The 24,661-nt window shown below is 32.1% G+C and overlaps 2 protein-coding genes and 1 non-coding gene across 4 annotated transcripts; 2 read left to right on the top strand and 1 right to left on the bottom strand.

Moving 5' to 3' along the window:
- Positions 1 to 1,804: 1,804 nt before the first annotated feature.
- LOC133702051 (uncharacterized) lies at positions 1,805 to 7,312 on the top strand. 2 transcript variants are annotated; one of them, XM_062126226.1, is made up of 7 exons: positions 1,805 to 2,937; positions 3,140 to 3,475; positions 4,122 to 4,277; positions 4,922 to 5,244; positions 5,646 to 6,153; positions 6,271 to 6,303; positions 6,517 to 7,312. In XM_062126226.1, the coding sequence occupies exons 1-7, from the start codon at positions 2,685 to 2,687 to the stop codon at positions 7,014 to 7,016; spliced, it is 2,109 nt and encodes a 702-aa protein (XP_061982210.1). In that variant the 5' UTR covers positions 1,805 to 2,684; the 3' UTR covers positions 7,017 to 7,312. The 2 variants fall into 2 exon arrangements, with proteins under 2 accessions (XP_061982210.1, XP_061982211.1); XM_062126227.1 differs by having other exon boundaries at positions 1,806 to 2,937; positions 3,140 to 3,445.
- A 284-nt stretch (positions 7,313 to 7,596) lies between these two features.
- Positions 7,597 to 7,669, top strand: TRNAA-AGC (transfer RNA alanine (anticodon AGC)). The gene has a single exon. It is a non-coding gene; the product is annotated as a tRNA-Ala (tRNA).
- Positions 7,670 to 7,921: 252 nt separating this feature from the next.
- Positions 7,922 to 9,017, bottom strand: LOC133702363 (protein LURP-one-related 17-like). The gene is made up of 2 exons (XM_062126700.1): positions 8,560 to 9,017; positions 7,922 to 8,411 (listed from the first exon to the last, which is right to left on the bottom strand). Exons 1-2 carry the CDS (start codon positions 8,836 to 8,838, stop codon positions 8,028 to 8,030), a joined length of 663 nt encoding a protein of 220 aa, XP_061982684.1. The 5' UTR covers positions 8,839 to 9,017; the 3' UTR covers positions 7,922 to 8,027.
- Positions 9,018 to 24,661: the final 15,644 nt, after the last annotated feature.

Genomic DNA, 24,661 nt, shown 5'->3' on the forward strand with positions numbered 1-24,661 from the left:
GTTTAAATGTTCATGTGTATTTTTTTTAGACATTTTTATAGTGTAATAGTAGTTTTCTGACCGGGGTTAGATCAAAATTTTATGGAACTTAAAAAAAAAATATAGGCGTCGTTGAAATTTTTAGCATGGTTATTAAACTGAATTTAAAAATTAATTACTGACTTTTTATCTAGTTATAATTTTAAATTAAATTATATAAGAGTTATTTTGATGTGACTCATTCGACTGAATAAAGTTCAAAAATAACTTAAAAAATTAGTAAAAAAATATGGTTTAGCTTTAAATTTTCTTTAAGAATAACAATTTTTTATATTGAAATGATGACATATTAGATTGACTCGATTTTATAGCTTAACCCGTATAATCTAGAATATGAACTCTACTAGGTTTACCAACTTTTTTTAACTACTTTTTACTTGATACCGAGATACTTGTTTACAACTATGATAACTTCATAAAAATCAAATAAAAAAAAAATTATAAACATTAATTTAAAATCAACCAAATGTTGAAGGATAAAATTAATAATAAAAAAATAATTCAATTGAAAGAAAAAAATGGAAGATGGAATTTTAAAAAAATATATTTAGCATTATTATTAAACCTTACCAAATGGGTCAATTTTAAAAACTTTCGACTTGGCTTCTTTTCTAATACGAGTTTAAAATTAAAGTGTATGGTAGTTGATTTTAGATGATCGAGTTAACTTAATAAGTCCAAATACAACTTGAACAATCGATAAAAGCATGATTTGTCTTTTAAAATTTTTAAGATGACTTTTTTTTTCACATGTGAAATATTTTGAATAATGATGATGGAAGAGAAGGTTGTTGTGGTGATAACATGATAATAGTAGTGGAAGAGGTAGTAGGGAGACAATGATGATAGTGAAGGTGGTCATAAAGGAAGAGGGGGGTGGTGGTAGTGATTGTAAGATGAGGATAATGATTAAAATAAATGGATGATATTGTAAGTAAATTATTATTCATATTTTTTTTTACAAAAAATCATAACCTAAAATTCTTTCCAGCAAAGAAACTAAGTTTGAAAATTAATGGTAAAATATTATTTATTGATCAATTTTATTGTAAAATATTTTACAAAAAAAACACAAGAAAATATTTTTTAAAAAAATAAACATAGAAAAATCTATAAATTATTTTTTTGTAAAGTATTTAATGTAAAACAAATGACCCTAAGTGATCATTTTAAGTAAAAAAAAAAAAAACAGTTGATGAAATGATGGAGCATCAACAGCAATGGATGCAATAACAAAGATGATAATAATGGTGAAAATATTAAAGAATAGATAATAGTATTGATAGTTGAATATTTGTGGTGATAATGATAAGATGGTGGTGGTGAAATAATAATAGTGATGAAAAATGAGTGACGGTGGCGGTAATAATGGGATGCTATTAATAAAATATAGTTAAAATAGTTGAATAATATTGAGTAAAAAAATTATAAATTGAACCTCTGTCTAAAAATAAAGTGTTTTAAAAAATTATTATTTTAATATATTTTTAATTAAAAAACATAATATTACCAAATACACTTAATACAGTACGAGGAACTAAAATAAATCTTATTCACCGATTGAGCAAATAATTACAAAAATTATAATTATAAAAAAACTAAAAAGATTGCTTTTCACAGTGAAAACACTGTAAATACTATGCAGTGATATTGTAGCAACCTTTTTTTACTTCTATTTTTTTCCTCTTCCTGGAAATAGCTACATGACCTTTAAGAAATTAGCCTTTATTTCTCTTCAAAATCAATTACAGTGCAAGTATCCATCAACTCCATAAACCTTATCACCGACCTTCTCTCTTCTCTCTTTCGTGTCATCTTCTTCTTTACTCTTTTCTTTGTTTTATCAAAGGAAGAAAAAAATGGGTTGCTCTATCTCATGATCCTGGCTCTCTCATGGCCCAATGTCACTGTACCTCTGTTGGCAACGAGGTGGAGAATTTGTTATGGAACAAGGGACGGTTGTAAGTGAAAGCATAATCGGGAGATGAGAGAGGAGGTGCTCAGTTTATACAGTTAGCATGACTTGAAGCTCGCAGTTTGACTGAAAAAAAACGGAAATTGTTTCTTCTTCTCTTTGATTTTTATTTCTCTTGGGTCGATTAGCATAAATTTATCTTGGCTATATTAACAATGGCATGTTAATTTTAAATTCTCTCTTTTTTAGTGTTACATTAATGAAATTAATGAAGTTAGAGGATAATCTGGGAAATCCATTGGATAAAAAAAGTTTCTACTAGTCAACAGCCTGAAAATTCCATAATTAGACTCATCGAATCCGCGTGAAAAAAAAGCATAAAGACTAAATTACTTTCCCACAACAAATTCAGGCGTAATGGATTAAGTTGGCTAAGGTTACAATTACAATACCGGAATATACCCAAAACGACGGGGAATAATTCAAACTCACACGCCTCTCCTCACCAAATCCCGAAAACTATAAATACTTCTCATTCTCATCCAATTTTCTTGCCCTAACAAGAGCCTCGCATCCAAACAAACCCTCTCTCTTTCCCTCTGCCGCAACCATGCTTTCCCTATCCAAACAATTCCTTTCCCTTCATCTTCCCTGCAATTTCTCAATTGTCTTCATTTACACTTCAACACGACATCGTTTTCTCTAATTACATGTTAATTATGCGACCGTGATGGATGCGTCGGTGGAGCTGAATTATCCGGTGGATGTTGTTGTTTCGGCGGCGGCGAAGAAGAAGAATAAGAGTTTTGTTATGGGATCTGATGAGGTGTTTGGTAGAGATAATAACAATGACAATAATGATAATATTAGGGTCTCGACGCTTGTTGGTAAAGAAGTTGTTGAGGTCGAGGAGTCGATTTTAGTTAACCCTAGAGCAGCAGCTGCTTCGATTCAGCATTGCAGCTCTTTGTTCGCTCAAAAAGGTTTGTCTTTTACCTTGTTTTTTGAATTTTTGACCTTATACAAGAATTTTTTTTATATATATATATACTTTCTTGAATTCGTTGTTTTTTATCTTATACAAGAATTCGTTGTTTTTTGACCTTATATTTTGGCTGCTTGTGGTTTGGGTGTGTGGTCTTTTGCGTTGATGTAAGCTAATGTTCTATTAACATTGTTTGGCAGATGAAACGAGCTCACTCGCTGCTTTGGAGTCAATTTCATGGGAGAAAGTTTTACCTCTGGAACACCGTGAGGATGTTATTAAGAAACCTAGCTCACCTATTGGAGACATTTCTAAACAACTCAATTGCAGTGGCTCAAATGGTCCTTCATGGATTCCTAGGTCTGAAGAAGTGCAAGTACAAAGAAGAGGAGGAAAAGTGACAAGAAGTAGCAGTGGTTGCTCTAAGAGACCACGGTTATCTCCATTAGAAGATTCTACTGGACCAGCTGGAGTTGCTGACTCAAAGGATTCTTCTGATAAGCCAGGTTCGCATCCAACCGAGATTGACTGTAATGGTAAACCCTTTTCTCTGGTATTAAATAACCAGTTGAACTAAAGTGTTTTTCTGTCTACTTCAGATGCCAGTGATGGAAGTTCGCTCCCTAAAATGATTTTTTTAGTTGTGGTCGTTTTACTGACAACAATATCGTTCTCCTGCACATACATGTTTTTAATTATATATTCATGTATATGGAAGCTCTCCACATAATGTGGTGGCTGTCTGTTTCTGCAAGCTGCTGTGAATACCTAGCAGGATTTGTGTAAGCGTGCACTTATTTCCTCCGCGTATTGCTTGCTAAACATTCCACAGAGAAAGCAGTTTTGGAACTGCAGCATACCTTTTCTCTTCCACTTCTCTCAAGCAAAATTCTTTCACTGCTGTTTCTGTTCTACTTCATGTACTAGTTATGTCAAAATCTGAATTGTGCTAGGATTAATTCTTATAATGATCTGGGAGACTTAATTTTTCCATGTCACTCACAACTGTTGGCATCTCTGAAATTTGATTGTAGCAACTAACAATGACCCATCATATATTCTTCTATTATACGTGATTTAGTTATGTGCGCACAAGAATATATAGTACTATTGATATGAAAGCTATTAGCCACCTCAATCCTCGTACTGATGCATGATTTATCTATCTAATGTACGTTTTAGAAAAAACTCAATCAGCGAAAAAAAAGAACAACTTTGGCCGCACGCGAGGTGATAGGAGACACTCTAAAGTTACATTGAAGACTAAATTTGATTCCTTCTCTGTGAAGGCAGGTTTGGCGAGCTTTGGTTCAGCTGGTGGTGGGAACAGCTATTTTGGTACAATACAGTCAAATAAATACTTCTTTTTTGTTTTATTATCAGTTTTCTTTGACAATATGTGTAAGAATTGTTAATCATTGCCTCAGCTTACTCTGTATTACATCCATGCATTCAAATTTAGTTTCCATACATTAGAGGCATGCCAAATCAACCTTCTATTATTAATGAAATTAATATAATACTGATATTCTTGATGTTTGGTATATAATTTAAATTAATGAGATGTTCTTGAGACTTATTTGGCAAGTTTTTGAAAGAAACCCATCAATTCAGGGAGGGGGAGTGTGTGCATCAGCATATTTTGAAGCCACAAGTTGAGTCAATTGCCTCTCTCTTTGATAGTTTAGAACTGCTGTAATTTCCCAATTGAGGTCTGGTCCATTGAAGTTGTGTTTCTGATGATGAATGGATATTTGAGTTTCAGTTGCCAATATCAATCTATATGAGATTTAGCGATATCATGTATAATTTCACTGATATTGCTTTTTTCAGCACCTTTTAAGATTATGTGTCTTATCTTGCTGCAATACCTTTTTTTTTCTTCTCTTTTTTATGGTGCTTATAACTTATTGTGCTATTTATCTTCTCTTTAGGCTGGGTTGCTAAAAGCTGATGTGTTTATATTTGGATATTATTCTCAGGACTATGTGGTTTGAAGATGGATGATCATGACATCACAAAGCTGGTAGACCATATATCATTGAATGATGTTCTTGATGGCACTTACGAGTGTCCTAGCTTAGGCAAAGACAAGGGGAAGAAAGCCATAAATGCAACTGAAAATATTCTGCATTCAGTTGTAAAAGCTTGCTTTATTCTTCATTTCTCCAGGCCTGCTCAGCTCCAGAATTTTGCTGAGACAGATGTCTATTCCAACGAGAAAATGCCTCCATGCCCATCTTACTCTGTTTCTATTGTTGAAAATGGAGATTCTTCAGCAACTGATATTTCTTCATCTACCAAGGTTAGTTCAATGAAATTGTTGAATGCAAGAGAATGTAGACAAGCATGAATTAGATGAGAATTTAACTACTCACTTAATTAGTCACCGTGAACTTCTTCGCTTTATTTCCTAACACACAAATAACTATTCACATTTCCTTCTAAAATCTTACTATTAAATTTCAAAAAACTCAAGTTGCCTTGACAGTCATCTGACTCCCTATACTATCAATTTGTAGAGCTGACTGAAATTTGGGACAACTGGTATGCAATTCTGTGTGATTGAACTTAATAATCTTAAGGCTCCAATGATAGAATTGTTTTGGTTGTCATCTAACATGCTAGCGCTACTTATCCTTCAAAGATAATGATGCTCATTGTAAATGAATGTGTGCTCTATCTTCTCCTCTTTCAAACGTACAGGATTCTTGCAACAAGCCTGAAACTCCTGCTAATTTGCTTGATTTTTCGTTTGACCAACCTAAAGATACTCTGGATCGGTTGGCACTTCCTCCACCCAAGGATCTGGAGTCTCTGCTTCTGGATGCAACCAAGCTTGCTGCATCATCAAGGCATGCCCCTGATCCACGACCTGGGAAGCAAACATCTCGCCAGGCTAGCTTGCCAGCTTTTCCCTGGTCACACACTTTCAGTGGGCAGCACTCCAGAACTAATTCTGATGCGGTTAAGTGTTCACCAAGTAGGAGTACATGCCAAGGTAGATGGGTAAGAATAGGGGACAGTTTCAATTCACCTGGGTGTGCCTCTGATACTTTAACAAATTTGGAGTCATGTGCTTATGATGAGACCTTAGTTCCTTCACAAGTAACAAAGTTGGCTGTTCTAGGAAATAATGTTGACTCATTGAAACCTTGGTGTGGGTGGGGTTTGTCATCCTCACAAGCTTCTATGACATCCCATGTTCTGCTAGGTAATAACTCTTGAAGGGCTACCTTTTCCGCTGGTCTTTTGAGGCTTGTATTTAACAAAGATACATGTAGATGTATTGTAAATACCATTAATAGGGTCATTTGTCTTCCATTTGCAGAATCTGGAGATGACCTGAAGTCTCAAGGAAGAGGTAAAATTTGAAGTTACTCGTAACTTTGTTTTCATTTGATTTGAAATACTCAGCTGCCCTTTTCAACCTTGTGTGTACACTGTGATGAGTTACTAGTTTATGAGTTCAATGGTCTGGATGTATCTGTGCTTGCCATTACAGGCCCTGGTTTGACTGGATAATCATTGCATTTAATTGTGTTTTTGTTTTTTGTGTTATTTTTCTGCCTGACAGTTGAACGTTGTCCAAGACTGTTGGAGGCTGCTCAAACCTTGTATGACATTGCCACTCACGTGGCAAGGCTAAACCAAGATGGAATATTAAGGCGGCCCAAGGAGCTCTTACAAAAGGCTATGAAAGCTCGCAGGACAAAATCAATCGAGAAACCTGAAGATGTATCTGCAGCATCAACTTCATCAATGGGGTCTGGCCATATGTCGAGAAGTGGCATGGACCAGATAAAGCCCACAAAGAGGCCTCAACCCTCAACCATTAGGGACAAAAAAGATCTTGATCATATCGACAGTGTTAGGAAAGGGCCAATAAATTGGTCTGCTCCAAAATCAAGAAGAGCATCTCCCATCAAATTAATTAGGGACTCCATTGCAGAAAGTAGACATTCCGCTGCTTACATCTTAAAGGAAGCACGTATGATGCCTCCTCCACCTGCAAAAGTTCTGAAGAGAACTTGCAACGTTCAACAAAAGGTTCGTAAATTGATGCAGATGGACTGAAACAGGGAGTGTTGACAGGCATGGCTGATCAATGTTTTTTCCGATTCAGAAAACTCTTCGTTTTAATCAATTCTTGTAATCCATCAACACCGCCATTGTGGTGCCAGTCAAACTGTGCTGGACCGATGTGTACATAATATGGGATTGTTGTACGGATGTAGACTGTAGACGGACGGGATTTGCTGTAAGGGTTCATCTTGAGGGATGAAAAGCAATGTTGTACCATTAAGAGCAGGCAGTTCTTTGCCTTGTATATAAAGCACTTCACCGAGGCAATAGAAATTTCAGTTCTTTTCCCTCGTCTTCTTAGTTGAAACTGAGTACTGCAAAACTATCTATTTCTTAAAAAAACAAAACGAATCGTCACCGAGTGGCTTGTGATGCAAAGAAACACATGTGGACGTACTAGTGGAGATCTGGTTAACGACCCATATAGAACGGTATTTTAGATTCAAATTCGGTTACGTAACACAGCACCAACACATTGTTCTAAAGTTGAGAATCGTTGCAGCTCAGATGGCTGCTTGTGTGCTCATAGTTTGTTTATATTATGTAAGTTTCCACACCGATCCCAGTCTCTGGGGATGTAGCTCAGATGGTAGAGCGCTCGCTTAGCATGCGAGAGGTACGGGGATCGATACCCCGCATCTCCATGCTTTTTGGCTGGTGTTGCAGCTTTGAAAAGGTTACAGCGTTTCCTTTTCCCTTTCTCTTTTTTGACTGTAAAAGAAAAGGAAAGCCATTCTTTGAACAGAAAAATTCCGGGAATTTAAATTAGCAGTTTCAACTTTATATTTCATCAACTTAACATAAGGAAATTAAATGTGTTTTTCTCTTATTCTTTGGAGCCAAGATTACCTGTCACCTCAATACCCACTGGCATTTCTCTATTCTGAACCGATCAGTGCTCACTGGTATTTCTATTTCCTTAATATTGTGGCCAAAACATATGGACATGTATATTTTACTTTCTCATTACAAAATCCAAAAAAAAAAAAAAAAGAGTAAAAATCAGGGGAACATTTGATCCAATATCAAAAGCAAACCCATGGCAAATCCAGGATCAAATCCTGGTTCTACATTCAAAACAAAAACCTCTACCCCATAAGAAATTCCTTCGACCATAGCTTCTTTCCTCTTGATCTCTGCCAAAACCTTTCTTGATCCACCTATCACTTTGCATGATCTACGCGTATAAGAACCTTCGATCACAAACGAATGTCTTTTATCAGTGGATCCTCGAAAAACATACGCGAGCACATTGTGATTGGTTTGTAAGATGTTAATATTCTTCCTCACACACCAAATTGGCTTCTTTGATAATTTGTTTGTTGCACAGTAGTTACCCACTTCACCTTCGTAGACAAACCAGTTATGTACTAGCACTCCAAGCTTCTGCAAAAGAATTTAACCAAGATTTAAGACGAGACCAGTCTTAATTCGATTCGTCTTAATAGGGTCTTGAGTTCTAATCTGCTTCTTATTCACCTAAAGAACTCAAAAACGTATAGAATGAGAAAATAAAAAGGGGCGGATTAATTACCTTGCGTCGACGCATTGTGAGGATGGATTTTCCCGAGCCATCCATAAGAACGAGTTCGTCAGGACGATCAATGTAATTATCAACGCGATAGACTAAATCTCCACAGGAATTAATCACTGTAAATCCATTGCAACTAATTAAAAGTGACTTTCTCCACACTGTTAATGACGTGCACGTGCCATCGTTAATCCTGGTCTCCACCTCAGCCTCAGCAACTGGCTCGTGATGATGTTCTTGATCATGGACTGATCTTGACGAAGATTTTAAGAAAAATATCATCTTCAATAGAGCGGTGGTAGTCTTTGCTTTTGAAACCTAAGAAGACATTTATGCAAGTTAGCTGTAGAATGATAGTCTGTCTTATGATTTTGCTTGTTAGGAGGAGACATGCGCGTGTAGGGCGCGTTGCTATTGTGGGGTTTCCTTGTAAGAGAGTTTAACAGGGTCTGCCATCTTAAAATTCTAAATCCCAATCCGACAAGACTTTACCTAACTAGAAATGCCTCTTCCCTTAGAGTCTCCATTGTGAGATTAAGAAAGTAATTTCATTTTAATCTTTAATTAGTGTTAGGAGTTTTGATTGTATTGCATATGTTGGGGTTTGAAGATGTGACACGTGTGTGTTTCCATTGTTGGTCTCAAAGATTCCAAAGTTTTTCTGGTTTCGATGAAGAGTTCGGCATTTATATTTTCTTGAACAGATGAAGGAAATTAATTATATATGTATCCACGTGGGAGTTTGAGGGTAAAACCCAAGGGAGTTGATGTGTTTCTTTCGAGGCCAAGGACGAAACTAAGAATAATCGATGCGTAGTGATTTCCGTCCCATTAAAGAAATTCGCAATCCTATTGTTACAAATTATTATTCATTGCAATGCTATAATTATTGTCTTGTCCCATTAAAAATAATCACAATGAAGGTCCATGACATTTTTTTTCTTTGCATTTTCCTCTTTATTTTTCATTCTTATTTTTATTTTTCAATATTTATTTAATTTTAAATTTATTTTTATAAATTATTTAAATTTAAAAATTATAATTTCAAACAAACATCCTAATATTTTCTTTATGTTTGGTTTGTACTTAGTTTTAGGAGCGTTTACTTTTGTGATCTCATAGTTAAAAAAAAAACAGTTTTTTTAAAGGAAAAAAAGGTTTTTAAAATAAGTAGAATTCATTACCCGGATAATGAATTTGACGAGATAAAGCCACAAAACTCAAATTGATTCAATATATTATTGTTTCAATAAAAAAAAAGTCTTTTTAATTTTAACATCAAATCATGCCGGTGATCATTCGAGTTATCTTTAGACCCTCTAAGTTGACTGGTTTATATCAGGATAACTTTCACATGATTTAATTTTAAATTTTAGTTAGATAAAATATTATATTAAAATATTTTAAGGTTAATATATCGGGTTGGATTTAATAATAATATTAAATAATTTCCCGTGGACAGGACAATTTTTTATTCGATACACGATGCATCGTGACTGTGTAAACTATTTCCTTTCCAATAAAAATGTTATTGTAATGGTTCGATAAGATCCAGCAAATGATCAAGATGACACTCACACACTAGTGGCTCAAGTTTTCTGTGAAAGGATGTAACTTGCAAGTATGTTTTATTGTTTGAACTATAATTATAGATAAAAATCATAAAATTAAGAAAATGATTCAGGGAAATTTCGTCAGGGAAAAACCGTATGTTTAAAGAACACGCAAGTTGGGATTTTAGTCTCAATTCTCATAAAATTCATCGACTAAGACTTTTTTCATCACCAAATGTCAAGAATTGGACCCTTTTTTTAATAACGAAACGGATCCCTTCTCAATCGGAGCAGTGCATCCCTAACCATATCACTATGATTGAATGTTCTTAGGAGGAGAATCTCTTTTTTTCTTTTTTGGCGAGTCTTAGGAGGAGAATCTAGCACATAGTGTCTTAGCATATCATCGATCATAGGCATGATTATTAAAAAGAAGCCATTGATCAGTAGACAATGAGCTAGCTCGTTTTGAATCCAAGCAATACAAGAAATTAAATATATATATATATATATATATATATATATATATATAGACGAAGAATCAATATTTCAAGTGCTTGCTCTTAAAAGCTGTTGACCCACCTGGTATTTCTCGTGAAATATGTGGTGGTTAAAAGATGCATGATCTCCATTCAATTTTCACCAAAGTAGTGTTTCTTGTAGACTTTTAAACGACAGATGTAGGACCTTGACATCTACCTTAGCCACAGCCACATTTTTGTTAATCTTCTCTTCAAACACGTCTTTCCTCCAGTATACAAGGCAGCACGTCACCGACTATTACCGCAGTGTCTTTTCCAATGTATGGTCCTCAACTGTGAGAGAAAGTTATGTTTTGTAACACGTGTAGCACGCAATTACGATGGGCACGTCTGATTTTTTGTAAGGATTATGCTTCAATATATGTTAATTAACAATCAACTTAATTTTTTAGGAGAATATAGATGTTAGGAAAATTAAGGATATTTGAAAGAATTAGGCAATTAAATGAAACCAAGATTATTGTTTTTATTTTTTAATATTAATTAAATTAATAATTAAGATCAATAATAAAAATAACAAGTAAAAGTAAATACGGAAAGAATAAGGGTTTAGAACAAACATGAGATTGTAGCCCACAATAATGCTATTCTTAAAAAGAAAAGGCTCTCTCGGCATGAGGATAATTTTCATATAATTTGTTTCTTTTCCAAGATTCAACCATCCATTAGAGTTTTTGAATTCAACAAAAACCTCTCGAGTCTTTAAATTACCCTCTTGCTTGCTTAAGTAATTAATACAATATGAGAAAGAAAACACAGTAAAATTTAAGAGGAATATAGAAAAAAAAAGTTTTAAATTATGTGCAGAGATATACGAGAAACTAAAATTTAAAAAAAGTATTTTTAGGAGTTTTTATAATAAAAATATTATATATGATCATCCTACCCCCCCACTATAAATGTCGACCATATTAACTATTTAAATTTATACACCGTAATTAAAATCTAATTAACTAAGTTAATAACATTTATTAATAATAAAATATAATTATCATTAATTATAATTTTAAATCAACTGCTAACATATAATATCATCGTTTTCAAATTATTATGGATAAAAGAGCCAATTATTGTTTTAAAATTATCATCACACAATCAATACAAAATAATATTGATGTTCATCAATTTGACACCTTCAAGTTATTTCAATATTAATATCATTGTAATTCCACCCAAACTCATGCTCATGACAAATAATTGTTTTTATTTCTACATAAAACATGTCTAAATTATCATTTAACAATAAATTACTTTCATTATTGTATGTAATACTACTGTTCATAAAATTATAATACCACCATAATAACATAACATAAATATATTACACAAGTGTTTGATGGGTTTCTAAAGAGATATGAGCTAATTAAGGCATCGGTTTGTTGAGAGAGGGAGTTGCTTTTGCTTTCATGTTTCGTGTTTTTTTATACATGTTTAAATTTCATGATAAGTCATGCTTTTAAAGTGTCAGATGTTGCTTTTGCATGTTCCGTGTTTTTCAATCCATGTTTAATTTCATGATAAGCCGTGCTTTCAAAGTGCGAGATGTTGTTTTTGCTTTCATGTTTTGTGTTTTTCGACTTATGTTTAAATTTTAAATTGTGCTTTTAAAATGGGAGATGTTAAGTTGTTTTTTACATAGACATGACAATGTAAGAATATATTATTTTATTAATTTTTAAAAAAAGTTATATTATCCTGTTAAAATCTTTAATTTACTGTGATATATATTTTTTTTTGAAAAAAAAAACCCTTTATTATTATCTCTCAAGATCAGCAATATGGGATTTCCTGAAACGAGCTTTTTGACTAGTGGAAATGCCATCGCTAGAGTAGGTCTGCCCATTCCAAACATCTCAGCGTGGGATTTCCTGTACTGTTGTCTCCTTCATTACCTCATTAGTCAAAATCTACATGTGCCCTTTGAAAATAATTGGGCATGTGTTTAAATACCATTGGCTATTATGAGATCAGTCACCTCGAAGCAGGGGCGGAGGCAAGGGGGCAAGCAGGGGCCCGGGTCCCCCTTTCCCCATACATTTTAAATTGTTTTATAGGTAATTAGATAATTAATTGTGAGCTAGGTAATTAATTGTGAGTTGGAGGTATGATATTTTTTTATTTTAAAAAGATGGCTTTATTATCAGTAATTAAATGTAACTGTACTTTTAATTTTTTATTTACTCTTGACTAATGTGGAAAGAAAAAAAATATAAGGTTATTATCCTGTGTAGCTCTAATATAAATATTATAGCTGATAAAATTACAAATCACAAGTAAAATGTTTTTATAAAAAGATTGAAGCAGAGCCACCAATTAATTTATCTTTCATCAAATAAAACAAGATAACTTAAATTTAAAATATATTGTTTTTTTGTTTTGCGATGTTTGTTAATAATTTGATGAGATTTTTTTATAATTCTATCATTTTTGCTTATTTTTTCTCTCAAATCTGATAGTTCTATTAATTGTTTTTTGAATTCTTGTTATAAAGATTTTTTTAATTAATTAGATATATTTTATTGGTTTATTTTAATTATACTTATATTTTTTTCATATTTTGTTTTAAACAGAGCCACCAAAATTATCAATTTTTTCTCATGATATATGTTTTGATTTTAGAACATGTCATCCAATCATGTACTCAATCATCCAAAATTAAAGAACATGTCATCCATTGTTGATTTATATCAAGGATTGGTTGAAACAGAAAAATCAATAATTTATCCACTAGTTGACAGGCTGATTCAACTTATTTTAACTCTTCATGTTTCGAGAATAATTACTGAACAAATATTATATCTTGTTATATTAATTTTGACCCCCCTAATAAATAATCCTAACTCCTTCCCTGCCTCGAAGAGATTTTTTATTGCTACAACCAGCCGACCACGACCACAGCTGAAACCCCTTTCCTCTGCTAGACTGCTACCGTGTTGCTTATATTAATTAATCTGTTCCTTTTCCATCGATCTTTCTGGTGTGAGGTTATTTTCAATCATGTTGCTAGTCCTGTTGAATTTGATAAACAAGCAAAAATAGCTGAGTATGCACACCCAATGTAATGCTTACGTACACGATTATATATAGGACTTTATTCAAGTTAATACTAGGAGTTTTTTCTTTAATTTCAAATCTTAATTAAAAAGAATACAATGAAGATTTAGAAATAGAAGAGTTTTATCAATTCCATGCTTCAAGAAAGAGAAAAAAAGGAAATGAAAGGAATTATCCATTCATCAACAACAGCTAGCCAGCATGAAATTATGAAAGAGCTTGTTTTCAATAATTATCTTATATCTTAACAAAAAGAAAAGGCTAGCTTGATCCGGTTTGAAATTCAAGATTTAATTTGACTAGGTCAAACTTGATTCATATTAACTGATTCTCATCCAGAATTCGTGGAGGTTGAGAGTAACTGCTAGATTTATCAGGAAAATCAGAAATAGGGAATGTTGTAACCAGGAAAACTGGACAACAGTCTCTATTATTTACCTCACGTCACAGCTCATGTCAGCATTTCAAGAAGCCCACCTAGATATATCTTCCCTGCTCTATATACCAATTTTGAAGAGATCTTCCCATGTTGGAAGATCAAGACACCCAGAAAGGGACAAATACATTTCATCAAAGATACAGCTAGGGTTTGTGTTGTTGGATTATGAATTTTATAAATGGAAACAGTGAATACCTAGTATGTAGCCTTGCACCATGCATGTGCACGTGGCAACCAAACCAAATCCGGCAGGGCGGGTCCGATTGTGATTTTATTCCCTGCCATTTTAAGAAAAATATTGCATCGACATTGAAGTTTGAACTAGTTGTCGAACAACGTGCACATTTGCAGGTTGAAGCGTCGATGGAGATTTTTTTCTTTCTTTCTTAATTTCTTGATCGTCGTCGGTGGAGATTTTCTTGGTGCAAATCATCCCACCAAATACCTTGTTGATTTGTTTTACTTAAAAAGAGAGAGGTGGAAATATAAAGATATAATTAGGGGTGGGAATATGAAAAGATAAAGTATTGTCAAAGCAATTCATATATTTTAATGGCTTCCAAGAAAACTATGCATTGTTTTACAGGACACTTAATCCAAACTAAACTAAGAGTGAATGAGAGAATATTTAAGAAATAGCAAAAGCAAAACACCGTCAAACATTATTTGAATGCATTGATTAAACTTTATTTATTGTTGAATTGTGTTTAGAAATAATGAAAATCAAATATTCAAATAAAAATCAATGACATTAAGTATATACATTAAATAATTGTTATTTATATAATAATTCTTCAAGTGCTCACAATAAATTTTAAATAAAAAGAAAACACATAAATTAATTACAAACATTAAGTGATTCTTAACAAGTGCTTCAAGATCGCTCATTAGTCGAATTAATTCTTAAAAAATTTACAAGGGAATTGATAAATTCACAATAATTGTTAACTTCTCACATTAATTTAGGTAAAGTTAGTTTAACTTTTCAAGATTATCTGAAGAGAGGATTTCATTTTGATCAATGTGTAAACTGATATGAGAATAAAGAGAAAAGAAAAATGAGAGAGAGAGAGAAGGTAGGAAGATCTATCTTTCGGGCTTGAGACTTTCTGGGCTCCCCGTAAACATAATAGATCGCCGCCTGCTTGTAAAAACTAACTAGCAACTAAGCTTTCTTCCAAATGGACTTTTCTCTGCTAAGCTCATTGCACAACGAAGGCTACAAAAAGCTTTGAACTCGCATAAGGAAAATGGACCACCACATTCCAAGTAAATTAGGTTAGGTATATCTACTGGGCTTTTATTCCAAAGGGATTTTCAACGTACTTCTATGTCTCTCCTGTATGTCTGTGTATGTAGGGGGATCTGTCTCTTTCAGTACTCTGCCCACTTCCGCAAGTCTAATTAATGAGAAATTTCCCTGTCATTTCTGTGTTCATTCTGACAACAATAATCAATTCAAGGATAAGTTGATAATTTAATTATTCTAAACCGCATTCCTATTTATGGACTTACTGGAATCGGCCCCTAGGACTTGATTTTGAGTTTTAACCACCGGGCTACCTAGCTGCAGGCTACAAGTCTAGAACCATAGCACCCTAACTTACGTTCTAGCTTCTAGAGTAATTGAACTAGCTAACCAACATTCCGGCTTTTGATTATTATTATTTTTTTGCGTACAAAGAAGAAGAAGAAAAAAAACTGAAACCAAGGTCTGATGAATTAGGTGCCAGCAGCATTAGCTGCTGACCAACACAGAAGACTAGGAGCAGGAGGAGACCGGAAGATGCAGGGAATCCACTTGAGGAGACCCCAGCTTTTCTATGAAACCAGCTCATGAGTGAATATTTTGCTTTAACAAGAACAGAGACAAACACTTAAAACTCGTTAAGAAGATTTCGGAGGGATAAAAGAGAACGAAGTTTCCTTTTCAGGGATCAAACCTTTGTATTTATTACAAAAAAAAAAATTCAACCGTTTCATCTTTTTTTTAGAGGCGGGTGAAAATTCTCCATCCCTGGAAACGTTAAATATGTTAGGAATGTTTTCTGGACAAAAGGGAATATATTTTTTCGATAATTTTAGGGATCAACAAGATATTTTTTTTTAAAAAAAACACATCAAATGCTCATATTTTAATTAAAAAAGAGGAAATTTTCTGGTCCTTGAAGGATATAAGGCTATATAATTAATATTAATTTATTTTAAATTTTTATAAACACTATCAATTTCAAAAATAATATTCGCACTAATAATTAATGTATTGATAAATAAAATACAATACATAAAGAGTATACATTACTATTATATTTCATTCATTTAAATCAAACCATATAAAATTATATATTAAGATTGATAAAAAATTTATTTTATGTAGATAAACTGTTTCCATCCCTCTAAAATAAAATATAAAAATACTCGACAGCCCCAAAAATCTAACATCTTAGAATGTGTTTGGGAGTGTAGTTGTTTTACAAAGTATTTTTCACTCGGAAATATATTAAAATAATATTTTTTTATTTTTAAAAAATTATTTTTGATATTAGTACATTAAAATAATTTAAAAAACAAAAAATAAATTAATTTCAAGTAAAAAAATAAAAAAAATTAATTTTTTTAAAACATAAAAAAAACAAAAAAAAAAAGAATTTCTACTCCCATTCTTGAACTGCCCTGGATAACAAAAGTACCCTCCGACCATCACCTTGGTACACAAATCCTGAAGGGATAACCAAAGATCAGTCTGCAGCCTACACGAAATACGTCAGCTCAGCAGTGGTGCTTTCTTTCTTGTAAATTTTATCACCCGTCTGCCAAGACACATTTTAAGTGGCACAGGATAAGCCACTTGTCCGAGGCTAATAGGATTGTAAATTTTGGCATAAATGCACGATCTCTCATAGATTCCTTAAATTAGTGTAATGTGGGTCATTAGCCTTAATTCGGCGCTTAAAATCTTAAACTGCATTCCCATTCACAAAGAAACCTTTTAAAAATGCGAGAGTGACAAAGTGGTGGCGCTTCTTCTTTTTGCATCAGATAATTACATGTGACTGTGATTATTATCCATCATTTACCCTAACTTGTGTACAATTCTTTTCTCTTTCTTTCAATAATCGAAACCGAATAGTGATATTTTATTAATAACTTGTACCGTGTAATTATTAACCAATTGCTAGTTCAGGAGCAGCACTGCTTTGATATTTGATAATTAAATTAAGTTTGTTTGTTACTTTGTTAATAGTTTTTTTTTAAAGTGTTTTTTTATTTAAAAATATATCTAAATAATATTATTTTTTATTTTTAAAAATTTATTTTTTATATCAACACGTTAAAAAATATTAAAAAATTAATTTTAAATAAAAAATAAAATTTTCTGAGAACAAGTGCATTCCCAAACAAAGCTATGAGAACATTCATAAATGCGTTGAGAAATGCCCGCCTGAAAATGATAGATCAGATTGTTTATGCATGTATCAGAAGTGGAAAAGGAGGAAACATTGCCCACAAAACAGGATGGCTCTATTTTATTATATTTGTATACCAATTGGTCGTCCTGGATTTTAAAAACAATATAGCAAAAGTATGCTTGTAGTTGCGGTTGCCTTTTTATTCATGAGCACAGACCTCATTTTCAGTTTTTTTTTTTCTTTTTGCTAGGATGGCTTGGAGAACAATTTTTATTTATTTATTATTTTGTCAATTCAGTGGCGGAGCCATAATCTTTTAAATAAGAGATCAAATTACCAGTAAAAATTTAATATTTTATGTTATAAATATATGTGTTATATATAGAAATTAATTTGAAATATATATACCGACTCAAGTCTGGCAAAATTAATTTAAAAATACTTTTAAAATGAAAAAATTTACATTATAATTATTCTCTTCAAGATTTTCTATTTTAAAACTGCTTCATAATGATTTTATTTTTAATCTCATTAAAAATATATTTCTCAATATATATAACAAACTTTCATTTATTTATTTCTAAATCTTCTACGGATTAGAAAAGTTCTTGGCAACAATTCTATGCTGACATATGGTACCTAATATCTAAAATTATAGCTTAAAAGGATTGCCACAAATTGATGTTGTTCTTGCTAGCTTGTTGCTTTGTATAGGTGGATTAAACATAAATATTAAATATTTTCTTTTTAATTTATTTATTATGTCCCTAATTTTTTTTGTTGTCCTGTCCTTGATTTTTAATCATTAGTAAATTCATTATCATCATTTTTCATATGAAATTCATAATAAAGTACTTATCAATTCATCAAAACTCATTTCAATTCATATCCATTAGCATATAATATTATACATACACATATTAATTCAACAAATCCATAAATTATTATAAACCCTAACATATTCAATAACTAATTACAAAGAAATAAAACTAAAATTAGATAATGAAACAAATAGAAAAGATAAAGGAAATTTTCATAAAGCATAAAACATAAGAGGTTACTTGCTTGACTAATTAATAATTTAAAGTTTGAAGAGAAATTTTATAGAAGGAAGAGAGTTAGGATTAATAGTGGAAAAAAAAAACAAAGAGCTTTGATCAATTAATTACTAATAAAAAAAATTAACCCTATAAAACTATTTTATTAATATTTTAATATAACAAACTGGTTACAAATAACTACCTTCTAATTTATAGTTTATTATAAACAAAAAGAGTTATATTTTTATCCGGCTAGGATTTATGCGATATTAACTGTTATTTTAAAGTTTTATTTTATTTAATGGAAGTTTTTTGTTTAAAAAACCTTTACTAAAAGGTGAACATCAAATATAGAATAAAAATTATCATTAAATGAAATATAAAATAGCAGCTACGAGCAAGATGAGCTTCACATCTAACCTGTACTAAAGCCTACAAAATTGAATTTGAATATGCTGCAAAAGTTGTACAAAGAAAAGCTGAGAAATCTCTCCAAATAATTATTAGGGGCGGTTGCCCCCTTTTTTCCCATGCGGCTTTGCCACTGTGTCAATTGGATCAATCCAATCACAAATTGTTTTGAGTCTTTTTTACTGACAAATTATGACTTTTTCGTTCATATGGATCCAATCTACCAAGAATTTCTCAATTTGTGGCCGTTAATAGCTTGATCAAAAAGCAAATCACCTAGTTTTGCATCTCATTTCATTTGCCCGAGTCCCTTATTTTTCTGTAAAAGACGAGAATATTCTAGTAAGAGATTACACCAAAAGTACACAAATTTGGCACTTCTTCCCTCCCTGCATTCTAATTTCATATGATCAATTATTAATGTTTTACACAGACTTCACCATAAGTCAATACCTACTCTAGATATTATCTACTATTGCACAGATGGTTTCACAAGCTGGGACTGATAGCCTGAAGGGTCTTCTGCACTTGGTATGGTTGACGAAGTAAGCGTCGCAAGAAGACCACTTTTGGGTTCAACTACATGCTTACAGCTAATTCTACCTACTCTCTGTAAGAAAAAAACAATGGAATGACGTGGACCGACCAGTCACCACTTATGAATCCCATTATAAAACTTGATTCCTCGTTGAGAGGGATGTATGAAAAGTACTGGTCCTTCATTCCACTTTTCATGGTATCCATTATTCAACGAGGCTCCTGATTTTCTAACGTGGAGCAACCCCAAATTTCCAGTCAGTATAATAATAGTATAAGGATAGGGTATGTATTTGCCTTTATAGATTCAACAATACCCAACTTCAGTTCCTCTAGTTGAAAATTTCTCTGTACTTATCTTTTAGTTTCCAAAAAAAATTAATATGATTTCTGATTGAAGGATCGTTTTAAATATATAGCTAATCGGTTTTAAAGGTTTCAAGAATTCCTTAGTTATCACACATGTAAAAACTTGGAAGGAGAAAATGAGATATATATATATATATATATATATATATATATAGGTGAATGATGATGTTTGGAAAAAATCCCATTGTCGTAGGAGTAAGATTCATATATTGGATGATCAGTTAATCTCTTGATTATAGTAATTTGATTTATTTTTTTTATCAAAATGACAGGTAACTGATATATGATGTATGATATGTCAGAGTGGTTGGTACATGTAAAATGTTTTTTTTGGTAGATTTAAGTGTTTTTTAATGTTTAAGTAAGTATCTTTTTAATAAGAAAAGATAATTATATTTTAGAGAGATATTTTAAAAATATATATGCAATAAATAACGAAGATTATAAAGCTTAAGCTTAAAGGATTCATGAAATATTTAAAACTTATAAGTTTTGTTTTTTTTGTTGAGAGGATGGGTTAAATTATAATTTTATTGTGATAGTATTAATGAAGGATAAATATTTTTTATATAAGTATTAATACGAGAAAATATATATGACACATGTATTAATGAGAAATAAATATCTTTTATAGAAATATTAATATAATGAAAATATAGAAGATTTTTATAAGATGTTTTATACAACTAAAAATGTAGAAAAAAGAATGAACCAAAATGTAGCCAAACCCGTGAGAGTTGAGCTCTTCTACCAGGTTAAGCTTATGGTATTATGTTTTTTCTCCCCGCTTAGTCTATGAGTGCTAAGCTCTTCATCTAAGTTGAGTCTATTGACAGTTTTGTCCAAACATGTTATCAAAGATAATAGGTTTTGAGTTTTAAGAATTATTAGAGCTATTAAATTTGGGTTTATTAGAGAAGAACCGGAAGGATAAATGAATAATCTTATAGGTTCAGTTAACTACTTAAACGGTGAGAGGCCATATTTGGAACCTTTTGAATTAAACCATATGATTAACATTACAAAATTTAAAACTGCAAGAGCCAGAGTAGAACATTATTGAACGTTTGGGGGCTAAAATATGGTTTCTCAATATAATATAATATAATTGAAGGTGTATTGTAATAATATTAGCTGCAGGTTTTGGCAGTTTCTTTGGAGCAAAAAAGTCAATAATTGCCACCACTGGGAGGCTGCCACGTGATGGAGGGTGACAATTCCGTCTTAGAATCTGTGTTTTCGTCAAATCTTCTGGAAGAATATTCAAGTAACCACGCGTGGATATACTTCCTCGCAATATTTTTTGTTCTAAAGCAAAATTTGGCTGGCGAGGCCATTTTCATCAGGAGAGTACTTATATATACTCAAATTAAACAAGTACCAGGCATTATTTTGGCCGAGTAGAAATACTAAAGTATGTCAGGCGCAAGAGAACTAGCAGCTAAACTAGTAATAATAAAGTGATAAGAATTAATTAACCAAAGAAAAAAAAATATTTCTAGTTCAAGTCCCAATATTTATATTTATCAATTTATATATAAATATGCTATCAATTAAACATCTCAGTTGATAATTTTTCTCCCGTGATTTGAATCTTCTCTCTACCTTTGTATGTATCTAACGACGATATGAGACACAATCCCAGTACTGTTTATGAAATTGATAAATGTGGGACCTTTTTTATTTTTTTACAATAATTAACTTCTGCTTCTTTGTTCTTGCTATATATATATATATATATATATATATATATACAGGGGCTATGGCACAAGACCCCAGGCGAATGACACTGTTGAATCTTTTTGTGCTAGAGGAAAAGCTACGGTTTAAAAAGTGCGACAGATATTGTTTTAAAAAATATTTTTGATATTAATAAATTAAAATAATTCAAGAATATAAAAAAAAATTAAAATTTTCCAGAATCATTGAAATGTAATTTGAAATACACCTTCAAATCCTATTTTGGAGCAGGATGAGAGGTGACTCTGACAAGGATCTACGCAAGCAATTAATTCACACAAGAATTGCTATATTTTCTTACGGTACCTAATATGCTTGAATTAGAATAGAAAACAATAAAATGGAGAAAATAAATTCAACATGCCATCTGGACTAAACCTTAACACCGAGACCACTGAAATTAAACCAAACCTAGAAAAAATGAATCTCCACCGAAGGTAAACATGAGAAAAGAGGACTTTTTTGTACATTATATTTTGTTTTATTAAAGTAAAATTACTACTTTATATGCTTCGATCATTACGGATATTTTATATAGCTTCAACATGTCCTTCAAATATTAATTACTTTTGGATGCATTCGCTGATTTAGTTGCATTTATACTCCTTTTCTTTCGTAAATATGAGGAGTTGGGCCACAATTATTCTGTAGTCAAGAAATTAAATTATAATTTTAGACTTCATGTTGCAGAAACGACAGGATTCGTTACCGTGTCCCTGTTAAAATTAGTATCAAGAAAATTGCCCAGTGCCCACTATTCAGTTTCATAGATATCATCAACATCATTGTCATCTGTCACCAACCTCCCCAGCATGTTAAACTTTACTAAGATTGTTTTTTCTTTTGAGAATTATCTTAATAAGATTACATGGTCTAGAATCAAAGAACTCAAGTACACAAGTGTTCTAACACGAGGACGAGGAGGCTGGCTTGATTATGATTAAAGTGACGTCATCATTAACAAACATTACTCAAATCCCATCACACACAGCAATAAAAATGCTATACATCTTTTCTCTTACATAATTAGATGAAATGCTAAAAAACAAGCAACAAACATGGTTCAAAGAGCTCCTTTTTTTTTTTTGCCTTGTAAATTATGGTATAGTAGTTAGGAGAGAGCAATTGATGAACAGAAGAGGCCGCATCACACCAGTCTTTATACAGGAGTTGCTGGCCAATTGACCTTTCTTGTGTGGTTCCCGTGGCCATCGTATATCCGTGGGCTTTATACGTAATGATCTTCTAGAAGCCCACAAATTCAAGACCACCTTTTCCCATTCAAATGTGGATACAAGCAAATTAAGTTCCTGAGGGCTTTAAAAAAAAAACATTAAAAAAAGAAAAGAAAATACTAACAATAAAAAGAGAGCGTTTACCAAGCTCTTCGTTTTCCCTGATATGGGGAAAAAATCCATTTTCCCCCGGTTTCCTAACAAACGATTTGTTTTTACCCTAAATTGTAAGACACGGTCATAAATAATTCAAAAGAACCAGTCTCCTGTTTTTTGCCCCGTTAGAACAATAAAGAATTTTCTTTTCATTGATTTTTTGCCCCGTTAGAACAATAAAAAATGACAAAAATAATTAAAAAAAACATGTAAAAAAACAATTTTAGAAAAAAAAACATGTAAAACAAAAAAAACATGAAAAAAACAAAAAAAATGCGAGGAAAAAAAATGACAAAACAAAAAAAATAAAAAACAAATACAAATGAAAAAACAAAAAGAAATATATGGGAAAAGCTATAGTATTTTTTCCATGTGTTTTAGAGTATTAGTTAACCGTTAGAATTTATTTGTTTTCATAGTGAAAAAATATTTTTTTAACAGATATTTTAATGTATTAATATTAAAAATAAAGTTTTAAAATTAATTTTTTTTATTATAATATTTTTAAATAAAAAATAATTGCTGATATAACGAGGAAATGGTTCAAAAGAGGTGGACAGAAACTGTCATTTTCCGCAAGAAATCTGTGTGTCACAACGACAGAAACTGTCATCATTCATTGCATCACATTTTACTTGTCCAAGACTTTGCGTAAAAATAGCTTAATAACAACTCAATTAAAATTCTAATTTTATGACATCAAGAGCAGATTTCTGGTACGAAAATGGTTCGAACTAATATTTTTTCCCCCTCTCCATGTATTAGCTTACGGATGATGTATTTCAAGTACAATTAACTGAGAAGTGCAACTTTAGTACAAATCTAGTAAACTTGGTACATGCTGTGAGTCGATCAGAGTGTTCTTTCTAGTTACCATCTCTAACTGTGGCTTCTGGTCAAAGGAGCTTAGAAATGCACAAATGGCGGCACAACTTGCAGGCCAAGCCTCCATGTCTCATGCTTTCTAGATCATATTGCTCAATGTATTAATCTCCAGTGCAGGCATGCCACGACAAAACCAGCAGCGTTGGGTGGCTGCTGAGATTTTGGAGAGATTTCAAATTATTTTCTTCTGGTGGGTGAGCTCCTCGTGGCTTATCATGAGGTGGACAATCTCCCAATCATGTGTAGCAATTAGCATTAATTTGATGCTCAAAGAAAAATCTGCCTCGAAGAACTTTCCATTTAAAATATATTAATTAATTTAGCTGTTGTTTGGTTCATTTTGTGTCAAGCAGCTATGGATATGGTGAACTTCTCTGGAGGTTGGTGGATGCTGTGTTGGGCAAGCGGACATTTTTTTTTTTTTTGATTTTGCTTAGGGATATCTTACGGTACAAGTTACTTGATTTGGCCAGGGGAGGATTTTCTTGTTCTGATTTCAAGAAAAACGAGGGGAAAATGACTCGAGGTTCTTCCTAACTTGCCTTTATTTATTAAAAATGACCAAAACCGTGTGTGACCTTATTAAAATACAGGCCAGTACTTGGGCTTTAATAGACTTTTCATCTCTTAATTGGTTTACTTTTTTTTTCCCCCCATGTGTCTTCAATTCTTCATTCGTTTGAGCTCGTTTACATTTCCCTTATCTTTGTAAATAGCTTTTGTTTTTTTAGCAT

The sequence above is a fragment of the Populus nigra genome, chromosome 8, assembly GCF_951802175.1.
Source record: "Populus nigra chromosome 8, ddPopNigr1.1, whole genome shotgun sequence".
Lineage (NCBI taxonomy): Eukaryota > Viridiplantae > Streptophyta > Magnoliopsida > Malpighiales > Salicaceae > Populus > Populus nigra.

Coding starts and splice junctions, on each gene's coding strand:
- LOC133702363 (XM_062126700.1), bottom strand. CDS start 8,838: ATGATATTTTTCTTAAAATCTTCGTCAAGATCAGTCCATGATCAAGAA. Junction 8,412..8,559: donor TCACAATGCGTCGACGCAAG/GTAATTAATCCG, acceptor ATTCTTTTGCAG/AAGCTTGGAGTGCTAGTACA.
- LOC133702051 (XM_062126226.1), top strand. CDS start 2,685: ATGGATGCGTCGGTGGAGCTGAATTATCCGGTGGATGTTGTTGTTTCG. Junction 2,938..3,139: donor CTCTTTGTTCGCTCAAAAAG/GTTTGTCTTTTA, acceptor ATTGTTTGGCAG/ATGAAACGAGCTCACTCGCT. Junction 6,154..6,270: donor GACATCCCATGTTCTGCTAG/GTAATAACTCTT, acceptor TTCCATTTGCAG/AATCTGGAGATGACCTGAAG.